The sequence below is a fragment of the Betta splendens genome, chromosome 2 (genome assembly GCF_900634795.4).
Source record: "Betta splendens chromosome 2, fBetSpl5.4, whole genome shotgun sequence".
NCBI classification, from domain to species: domain Eukaryota; kingdom Metazoa; phylum Chordata; class Actinopteri; order Anabantiformes; family Osphronemidae; genus Betta; species Betta splendens.
In genome coordinates this window covers 27,761,341-27,772,395 of record NC_040882.2, presented here as the reverse complement: position 1 = coordinate 27,772,395, position 11,055 = coordinate 27,761,341, and the positions used below count along the sequence as shown (strand labels likewise).

General features: G+C 43.6%; 1 protein-coding gene across 1 annotated transcript; it reads left to right on the top strand.

Annotated features, from left to right (window-relative positions):
• Window positions 1-7,221: 7,221 nt before the first annotated feature.
• Window positions 7,222-8,330, top strand: LOC129605027 (sialoadhesin-like). The gene is made up of 3 exons (XM_055514102.1): window positions 7,222-7,443; window positions 7,522-7,767; window positions 7,871-8,330. Exons 1-3 carry the CDS (start codon window positions 7,224-7,226, stop codon window positions 8,080-8,082), a joined length of 678 nt encoding a protein of 225 aa, XP_055370077.1. The 5' UTR covers window positions 7,222-7,223; the 3' UTR covers window positions 8,083-8,330.
• The last annotated feature ends 2,725 nt before the right edge of the window (window positions 8,331-11,055 follow it).

Genomic DNA, 11,055 nt, shown 5'->3' with positions numbered 1-11,055 from the left:
TGTATGTATGTATGTATGTATGTATGTATGTATGTATGTATGTATGTACAGTATACATGTACAGTATGTATGCATGTGTGTATGTATGGGACATGGCAGGCTACAGAGTCATGTGGTTACTCCACTATTGTGCAGTGCTTAAGAAATACAGTAAGAGCGGAAGGAGATGCAAAGCTCAGAGGAAGTTCGTGTGGACCCCACAGAGTCACATCAGGATCGAAAGGATCGGCTTTGACTCTCTCGGTCTATGAGAAAACATTTTTGTTGTTTCACGTAAATGAGACCATGTCTGTTTGGCCCAGAAGGCACATGCACAGTCTGTAGCTTATTGTTATGTGGCCTTAACATCAGTTGAACTATGATTTTTCCACCTAATTATCATTTTGCTAAAGAACATTTACCGTTTTTCTCAGTCGTTTTAGTACAATTCTCAGATCAGAATATGTTTGTGCATTTCTCCAAAAAATTTGTACAAACAGCAAAACACTAGATTTCTTGCAAAAGCCTGTAATTTGCTCTAAATCTTTAGTTCATCACTTAAATGTAAGTTTTTATGTCACTGAACGTGTCAGTGGCGTCAGAATATCAAGCCCTTGTGTCATTGTCTATGAACAAGACAGTCAAATTGCTTAGTCATGTTGTCAATATAACTGTGTACTTTGTGTACGTTGGCAGGTGATCTCCACTCTGACCCCTCTCTTCTTTAGGTTTCAGATCTCTGTAGAGAGTTTCTAAAAAGGTGATAGGATGCTCTGTGTTGTATGGACCAATGTATGTGTAAGCACACCATGGTCAGACATAGAACATTGTGCTGTGCTCCAGCCACACACACACACACACACACTCTATTCTCACCCTCCGCGGGTGGTCTCATCCACTTTCCAAGCTCGGGTCCTCTACCGGAGGCCAGGGAGCTTGAGGGTTCTTCGCAGTATCCTTGCTGTTCCTAGGACTGCACTTTTCTGGACTGAGATTTCGGATGTTTTTCCAGGGATCTGTCGTAGCCACTCCTCCAGTTTGGGGGTCACAGCCCCTAGTGCTCCAATCACCACAGGCACCACTGTGGCCTTCACCTTCCAAGCCTTCTCCAGTTCTTCTCTGAGCCCTTGGTATTTCTCTAGTTTCTCATGTTCCTTTTTCCTGATGTTGCCATCGCTTGGTATTGCCACATCCTCCACTACGGCTTTCCTCTGCTCTTTGTCCACCACCACAATGTCTGGTTGGTTCGCCATTACCATTCTGTCAGTCTGGATCTGGAAGTCCCACAGGAGCTTGGCTCGCTCGTTCTCTACCACCTTGGGAGGTGTTTCCCACTTTGACCTTGGGGTTTCCAGTCCATACTCTGCACAGATGTTCCTGTATACTATGCCAGCCACTTGGTTATGGCGTTCCATGTATGCTTTCCCTGCCAGCATCTTACACCCTGCAGTTATGTGCTGGACCGTCTCTAGGGCCTCTTTGCACAGTCTACACCTTGGGTCTTGTCTGGTGTGGTAGATCTGGGCCTCTATGGCTCTGGTGCTCAGGGCCTGCTCCTGTGCAGCCAGGATGAGTGCCTCTGTGCTGTCCTTCAGTCCAGCCCTTTCAAGCCATTGGTAGGATTTGTTGAGATCAGCCACTTCAGTTATGTTCCGGTGGTACATCCCGTGCAAGGGCTTGTCCTCCCATGATGGTCCCTCTTCCAGCATCTCATCCTCTGTTCTCCACTGCCTGAGACATTCACTCAGCACGTCATCTGTCGGGGCCTTATCCTTGATGTACTTATGGATCTTGGATGTTTCATCCTGGATAGTGGCTCTCACGCTCACTAGTCCTCGGCCTCCTTCCTTGCGGCTAGCGTACAGTCTCAGGGTGCTGGATTTGGGGTGGAACCCTCCATGCATGGTGAGGAGCTTTCGTGTCTTAACATCTGTGGTCTGTATCTCTTCCTTTGGCCACCTTATTATTCCCGCAGGGTATCTGATCACTGGCAGAGCGTAGCTGTTTATTGCCCGGGATTTGTTCTTGCCATTGAGCTGGCTTCTTAGGACTTGCCTTACTCGTTGGAGGTATTTGGCTGTTGCCGCATTCCTTGTTGCCTGTTCAAGGTTGCCGTTCGCCTGTGGTATTCCAAGGTACTTGTAATTGTCCTCAATGTCTGCTATTGTTCCTTCTGGGAGTGAGACCCCTTCTGTGTGGATTACCTTGCCTCTCTTTGTCACCATCCTCCCACATTTCTCGAGTCCGAATGACATCCCGATGTCCGAGCTGTAGATCCTGGTGGTGTGGATCAGCGAGTCGATGTCTCGCTCACTCTTGGCGTACAGCTTGATGTCATCCATGTAGAGGAGGTGACTTATGGTGGCCCCATTCCGGAGTCGGTATCCATAGCCAGTCTTGTTTATTATTTGGCTGAGGGGGTTCAGACCTATGCAGAACAGCAGTGGGGACAGTGCATCTCCTTGGTATATGCCACATTTGATGGATACTTGGGCAAGTGGCTTCCCATTGGCTTCAAGGGTGGTTCTCCACAACCTCATCGAGTTTGCAATGAAGGCCCTTAGAGTTCTGTTGATGTTGTACAGCTCCAAGCATTCAGTGATCCATGTGTGTGGCATTGAGTCATAGGCTTTCTTGTAGTCGATCCAGGCTGTGCACAGGTTGGTGTGTCACATTCTGCTGTCTTGGGCGACTGTTCTGTCTCCCAGGAGTTGGTGTTTGGCTCCTCTGGTATCCTTACCAATGCCCTTCTGTGCTTCGCTCATGTATTGACCCATGTGCCCACTTATCTTAGCTGCGAGGATGCCTAACATGAGCTTCCATGTTGTGGAGAGACAGGTTATTGGCCGGTAGTTGGCCAATATGTCATTGTCTGCACAATGTCATTGTCTATGAACAAGACAGTCAAATTGCTTAGTCATGTTGTCAATATAACTGTGTACTTTGTGTACGTTGGCAGGTGATCTCCACTCTGACCCCTCTCTTCTTTAGGTTTCAGATCTCTGTAGAGAGTTTCTAAAAAGGTGATAGGATGCTCTGTGTTGTATGGACCAATGTATGTGTAAGCACACCATGGTCAGACATAGAACATTGTGCTGTGCTCCAGCCATATATATATATATATATATATATATATATATATATATATATATATATATATATATATATATATATATATATATATATATATATATCAGCCATTTCTTTCTTGTTCCAGTAGCCCACTTCTCGCCAAGGTGCTCTGGTTCCCCAACACCTGACGCAGACCTTGTTAGACCGGGCGACGTCTGAGCCGGTATCTCATGTGGTTCATTGTCTCTCATGATATGAGGTAGGCGGTAGCTTGAAGGGTCTTGCCCAAGGACCCACACTGGATGCCTATGCGCCCTAACGGGGATTCGAACCGGGGACCACCCGTATACAAGTCTTGCAACTTTACCGATTGAGCTATCCAGTGAGCAAGTCGTTGCCTCGCTCAGCGTATCTATTATCCATCAAATGTGGCATATACCAAGGAGATGCATTGTCCCCACTGCTGTTCTGCATAGGTCTGAACCCCCTCAGCCAAATAATAAACAAGACTGGCTATGGATACCGACTCCGGAATGGGGCCACCATAAGTCACCTCCTCTACATGGATGACATCAAGCTGTACGCCAAGAGTGAGCGAGACATCGACTCGCTGATCCACACCACCAGGATCTACAGCTCGGACATCGGGATGTCATTCGGACTCGAGAAATGTGGGAGGATGGTGACAAAGAGAGGCAAGGTAATCCACACAGAAGGGGTCTCACTCCCAGAAGGAAGAATAGCAGACATTGAGGACAATTACAAGTACCTTGGAATACCACAGGCAAACGGCAACCTTGAACAGGCAACAAGGAATGCGGCAACAGCCAAATACCTCCAACGAGTAAGGCAAGTCCTAAGAAGCCAGCTCAATGGCGAGAACAAATCCCGGGCAATAAACAGCTACGCTCTGCCAGTGATCAGATACCCTGCAGGAATAATAAGGTGGCCAAAGGAAGAGATACAGACCACAGATGTTAAGACACGAAAGCTCCTCACCATGCATGGAGGGTTCCACCCCAAATCCAGCACCCTGAGACTGTACGCTAGCCGCAAGGAAGGAGGCCGAGGACTAGTGAGCGTGAGAGCCACTATCCAGGATGAAACATCCAAGATCCATAAGTACATCAAGGATAAGGCCCCGACAGATGACGTGCTGAGTGAATGTCTCAGGCAGTGGAGAACAGAGGATGAGATGCTGGAAGAGGGACCATCATGGGAGGACAAGCCCTTGCACGGGATGTACCACCGGAACATAACTGAAGTGGCTGATCTCAACAAATCCTACCAATGGCTTGAAAGGGCTGGGCTGAAGGACAGCACAGAGGCACTCATCCTGGCTGCACAGGAGCAGGCCCTGAGCACCAGAGCCATAGAGGCCCAGATCTACCACACCAGACAAGACCCAAGGTGTAGACTGTGCAAAGAGGCCCCTGAGACGGTCCAGCACATAACTGCAGGGTGTAAGATGCTGGCAGGGAAAGCATACATGGAACGCCATAACCAAGTGGCTGGCATAGTATACAGGAACATCTGCGCGGAGTATGGACTGGAAACCCCAAGGTCAAAGTGGGAAACACCTCCCAAGGTGGTAGAGAACGAGCGAGCCAAGATCCTGTGGGACTTCCAGATCCAGACTGACAGAATGGTAATGGCGAACCAACCAGACATTGTGGTGGTGGATAAAGAACAGAGGAAAGCCGTAGTGGTGGATGTGGCAATACCAAGCGATGGCAACATCAGGAAAAAGGAACATGAGAAACTAGAGAAATACCAAGGGCTCAGAGAAGAACTGGAGAAGGCTTGGAAGGTGAAGGCCACAGTGGTGCCTGTGGTGATTGGAGCACTGGGGGCAGTGATCCCCAAACTGGAGGAGTGGCTACGACAGATCCCTGGAAAAACATCCGACATCTCAGTCCAGAAAAGTGCAGTCCTAGGAACGGCAAGGATACTGCGCAGAACCCTCAAGCTTCCTGGCCTCTGGTAGAGGACCCGAGCTTGGAAAGTGGATGAGACCACCCACGTGGGGTGAGAAGGGAGTTTTTTTTTTTTGTTATATATATATATATATAAAGAATATATTAGAAAAGAAACATATAATCGGAGATGTATAGAAATATGTTTGTCACATTATGACAACTTGGTCAACCATTTTGCAGTTAATGACTTATACGATGAACTAATGACTAGATGTTTTGAGGAGTCAGACTATTGCACAGTGAACTATATAATACATTTTGATCAACATGACATAAACAATTGATAATGTAGCAAAGAGCAGGGAATTGTACATAATCATTTGAATGCATGTACCAAAGCAGTTGCAACTTGTTCAAAGAAGTCAGAAACTGTTTATATGATGTGCACACGTGACATCATGATGTGAAGATTAAACAAATAGTTTTGAGAAATTTCATTCTGATCTTAGAATTGTACTAAAGCGACTGAGAAAAACTGTAATAAACCAGGCTGTGCACAAACACAACCTGGGGGCAATTATTATGGTTTCTATGTGTAAGACCTAATATTAATAAATTTAATAAAATAGTTAATATCTATTAATTATTATTACAAATAATATATAATAATAATTATAAATAATAATAATTTCAGGTGTTATAAGATGAAGTCACATATCTTGTGTTTCAGCTTCAGTTCGATGTGTTGAAATAAATAGAAGCAGCTTCTTCACATTTTCTTATCTGATTAATCTCTGATCATCGTAACATGTAGAAACTGTTGTTAAAGTTCCTCATTCACAGTGACAGTGTTTAAAGCAGCTCTCTACATGTTAATACCTGGTTCTGTTACCCGCACGGGTCAAACTGGGCTTTATCTGTACTTTAAAACACGCTCACTGAGCAGAAAAACAGGCTATAAAGGCCTACAAACTGGACTGAGAGGGAGGACCCGAATGCACGACCCGCAGACAGGACTAACAATAAATGGTTTAATAGATAAAACATACAGACAGAGGACAATATGAACTAAGGACGCTGCATATGCAGGATAAACAATAATAATATAATGTTTAATAATAATAAACAATGCAAAACTAACACATCTAACTCACAGGTTAACTAAAGATCACTGCAGAGCAGGAAACTAAATGACCATACTGAAAACACAGAACATGCAAACAACAGTACCTAACACACCAATGAACGAACACGCAAACCTGGATAGGGAGCACGATGACACAGTAACATGTAACATGTAATGCACCAACAAAGACTGTGCACAAACTGAGGTCTTAAATACAAGACAAGACAGGTGTACCCGATCAAACTAATACAGGAAACACAAGAGAGAAACAAGGACACAAAACCAGAGGGTGAAACCAGGCTGCCCCTGGAGGCGTGGAGCCCATTCACAACAGGTTGCAGATCCAGTCAACAGCTGCTTGTGTCACTCACAACTTCACTTCATATCTGCTTTTTATTTCACCTCCATCAGATGAACGACTTCATCGCTGCAGCTTCACTGACGTTCTTAAAGCTGCCATGAAGAACATTCCTCACATCCATCACGTTCTCCTGGATCCCAGCGTCGCTGCACGAGAGGCTGCTCCTCTGTCACTGCTGAAAGAAGTGCACCCGTCATGCATGTGTTCACTTCACTCATTGTTCTGCTGTTTTGCTCATTAGCTTCCATCCACTGACTAGTGGCTTCAGAGGTTGAGTCTAATAAACCAGCTGAGCATAAACAGAAGCATGGAGGCGTCGTCTCTACACTGTCTGACCGGTAAATGCTTGTACTTTTATACTTTGTTCTGTTGAGGACGTGAAACCTTAACATCATGTTCATTTTCTATATGTTTAATAAATTCAGATTCATTTTGTTATAATAGTTAAATGGTTGTTGGATAATTCTGGTGTATGTTTTTGTTTGTGACAATTAAATTTTTACGAGATTTAACACATTATTTCAGGTGTTTCACATTATAGTTGAATTTCTAGTGTTTCTGTGTCTCTGACAACCTTCATATTCTTTCATTTATTTTTTTCTTTTTAGTTTTGATTTCTCTGTTTTGCTCCACAACAAACCAAGGTCAGTAAGAAAACTTCACATCTTGAAATGTTTATAAATGTTGACTTCAAAACGTTTTTATTTTAAGTCAAACCAAAACGGTTCCTGCTGATTCAACCTCCACAGCTCGTTTGACTCTGTACATGAAGTGCGACGATGACGACGGCTCTGATGAATGGACGGTGATGAGGAACACGAGCAAAAAAAACATGACTCGATGTGGAGACGATTGGGGACGATCAAAGAACTCATTCTGTGTCATCAATAACATCTACCCATTTGACAGTGGAGTTTACTGGTGCGAGTCCAGCTCTGCATCCAGCAGCAGCAGCAGCAGCAGCAGCATCAACATCAGTGTCTCTGGTAAGATCACACTGTGGACTTAGTGCTGATGAGTCTGTGTGGACATGATGAAATGCTGTGGTTTGTCTCTGTGTTGAGGTGGATCAGTGATCCTGCAGAGTCCTGTCCTCCCTGTGATGGAGGGACATGATGTCACTCTGCACTGTCAAACAAAGAGCCCTCCCTCCAAGCTCCCAGCTGATTTCTATAAAGATGGCTCCCTCATCAGGACTGAGCCTACAGGTCACATGACCATCCACCGTGTCACCAAGTCTGATGAAGGAGCCTATAAATGCAGCATCCAGGCTGGTGGAGAGTCTGCGTCCAGCTGGATGCTGGTCTCAGGTCAGCAGGGTGAAGCCTTCACTTCATATTACTGTTAACAGATGCGGTCTTTATGATGAGACGATGGACACATATAGTTTAATAACAGTGTGTTTTCTTTCAGAGGGACGCTCCACCACCACTGTTCCTCCTCCTCCTCCTCCTCTTCCTCCTCCTCCTCCTCCCTCTTCGTGTCCTCTCTGCGTCTGGTGGCCTTTAAAGTCCCTGTTTGTTCTGGTTCCGATGCTGATGTTAGTGATTTTCCTGGTGAGACCGAGCGGTTCAGAAGAATCTAAAGATGAAACGCATGTTTCTGAATTGAAGTCTTCACCGTAACATTTAGTTTCTCCTCATCTTCCAAATATTAAACTAATAACCTACATTCTGTTGTTCTGGCTCTAAATGACTGGATGATAATCATCATTACAATCATCAATAACCATCATTACACTGTGAGGACGTCTGGGCTCAAACACAGATCATAGCAGCAAACAGACGCTTTGTTACCTGATGCCTCTGAGCTGTTCCTTGATTAAACGTCACCTGTTTAAACCTCTGGTCTCTGGTAACGTGTCCTCTGAGTTTCATGATTCATCGCTGACACCAACAACTGTGGTCGTCCTGTTTCTGTTGTTGACTCTGGGCGTGAATCAGTTCATGTTTCACTGAGAATCTGTTAACAACAAATAAAGCCCTCCCAGCCTTATCACCCCCCCCCCCCCCCCCCCCCCCCCACACACACACACACACACCTGCGACATAAGGCAAACTAACTACCAAACAAATCCAACATGTGAAACAAGTTACAGCGATAAACAAGAACCAAACATGGAAATCACGTGACACCACAAATGAACAAACAGGGCAACACTGGACGCCACAGCACCACCTGTCTGCTGGATGACAAAGTGGAACAGAAACACTTAAAGTTCTATCTTTGTTCCACCACCACCCAACCTCTCTGGTGCATGTGTTCATTATTTTTAATACGTTTGATGATGTAGTATCATGATGTGATGACAGTATCGAAGGACAAAAATCAAAAGACACATTTAGATAATTTTCTTATATTCTGTACATTTGAACCTATGTAAAAAAAAATAAAAAACTTCAACCATAACCACAGACTAACAGCCTGTGTTTGAATCATTTTTTCAAATGACCAAAACTGTAACGTGATTAATATGAGTATGAAACATGATACAGCAAGGATACAGGCAGGATGGTTAAAAATAAAAACAGGCAGCGAATTTTGTTACATTGCAGACTTTTGGTTAAGAAAAGTCTGTAAGTTAACTTAAAAATTATTGAGTCGTCACAATCAGCCAATTGTGGTGACATTTGGCAGTAAGAGGTGAATGAAATGACACAGAACTGAAAGAATACCAGCTGACATAACTCATAACACATATATGTATTCAGATGTTCTTTTATTACTGGATATGGTGGATGATGATTTCCTGCTACAACCAGGCCCAGTGTCTGTCCATTCTTGAGGCACTGATGCCTGAGTGCACAGATCTCTGTGTTTTGTGTCACTTGAATTTGTGTGGTAAACAAAAGACACCAGAGGCACGTTTACACCAGGAGTCTCTAGCTGGGAGCTTCTGTGCCTTAACCACTAGGCTGTTGGTCCTCTGAGGCAGACGTACTGTATGGACAGTAACTAAATTCCTTCATACAGCATTATGTTAACAGAGCCTTGGTTTGAGTGGAACTTTTAAAGTTATGGATCCATGAAGAGTTTTCTTGTTAAGCAGTTAACAAATATATATGGTTTTAATTGCTCAGGTGAAGTTGTGTGGAAGTTGAGTCATTTCAACTCTTTCAGTCTGGTGTCCTTCTTGGGGGAGGGTTCATCACACCTACTCACTTTTGTGTCTTTGGTTCACGTAACGAGCCAGTTCTTTGCAAGTGTGAAGTGAAGCCAAACTGGGACTGAGGAAGCTTTTGGTCATTGTCAGTTGACATTTATTCCTGGCTGGTTTAAAAAAATTGTCAATAAACTTATTGCTAATCATTACAATACAGTAATACATAGTATAATTAGAACAAATAAAATATCCATGTAGATGTTGACGGAATGTTTGACTAAAGGGCATTGTATTCAAAACTGCTGTAATTTTCGACCTACTTAGACTTTAAGTTCAGTTATAAACTACTTTACATTTAAGACACTCACCTACAGGTATCATTGGACTCAGAGCTGTTCAATTGAATTTGATTATCAGGCCCAGCGATAAGAATTTAAGTTATGAATTTAACTGAAGGAAGTTTTGGGACATCCAGGATTTGATATCTTTTAGAAAACTTTGAATTATGACTAGTTAATGTGTTTCATTTGGTTCCAAAGAAAAATATAGCTGAGTATCATCTGCACAACAATGAAAATTAATAGAATTCTTCCTAATAATCTCACCTAGAGGAGACATGTATAGGCTAAACAGAATTGGACCAAGCACAGAACCCTGTGGTACCCCATCGCTAATCCTTGTGCACGTGGAGAATTTCTCATGACAAACATAAGATAACATGAACAAATTGGAATCTGTTCAACAAATAGGATTTAAATCATCCCAGTGCTGTTCCTTTGATTCCGATGCTAATATAAATAATTATTTACATCTAAATAAAGTCTGGCTAATAATATATGTTGAAGACAATCTGGTATTTTAACATAAATTTTTTACTGAATTAATTGATTTTTTTAATAAATTAGACGTTTTTTAGCCTTTTTACAAGGCTAAAAAAATGTTGTTTCGAACTTACATCAACGTCACATTGACAGCTGACATTATTTAAACCATATTTTAACGTTGAAAGTCAGTTGTTGCTGTCAGTTGTTGCTGCTGGCAACGCTGCTGTTTGGCTCATAGGTTGAGTTCAGTTCTGTTTCTTTCAGGCTGGTAAGGAAACATTAATCACTAATGGTCACACAGTCGTTGGCAAAGAGCCACGACAGCGACACATGATGATACAGTAAACTGAAGGGGAGGAAACATCTGAAGCTGCATGTCCTGTTTTTAACAGAGAATGAAGAGGTTTAATGCACCACGTCTGCTCTGAGCCTAACGTTCCATATTCATCTAAACCAGGGGAGTCCAACCCTGGTCCTCCAAGCCTGTGTCCTGCTGGGTTCCCAGCTCTCTCTGCTGATTACAATAATCAGGTGTGTCGGCTAGCTGCTGACTGGCCTAAACGCACCTGAGCTAGGTGATCAGTGTTAGTTGGAAAACCATCAGGACAGTGGCTCTAGAGGACCTGGGTTGAAGACCCCTGATCTAAAACTCCTCGACCTTCTCATCAGTC

Excerpts from the sequence above, each read along its gene's own strand:
- LOC129605027 (XM_055514102.1), top strand. The coding sequence starts at position 7,224 with ATGAAGTGCGACGATGACGACGGCTCTGATGAATGGACGGTGATGAGG. Across the intron at positions 7,444-7,521 it reads CATCAACATCAGTGTCTCTG|GTGGATCAGTGATCCTGCAG; the intron begins GTAAGATCACAC and ends CTCTGTGTTGAG. Across the intron at positions 7,768-7,870 it reads CAGCTGGATGCTGGTCTCAG|AGGGACGCTCCACCACCACT; the intron begins GTCAGCAGGGTG and ends GTTTTCTTTCAG.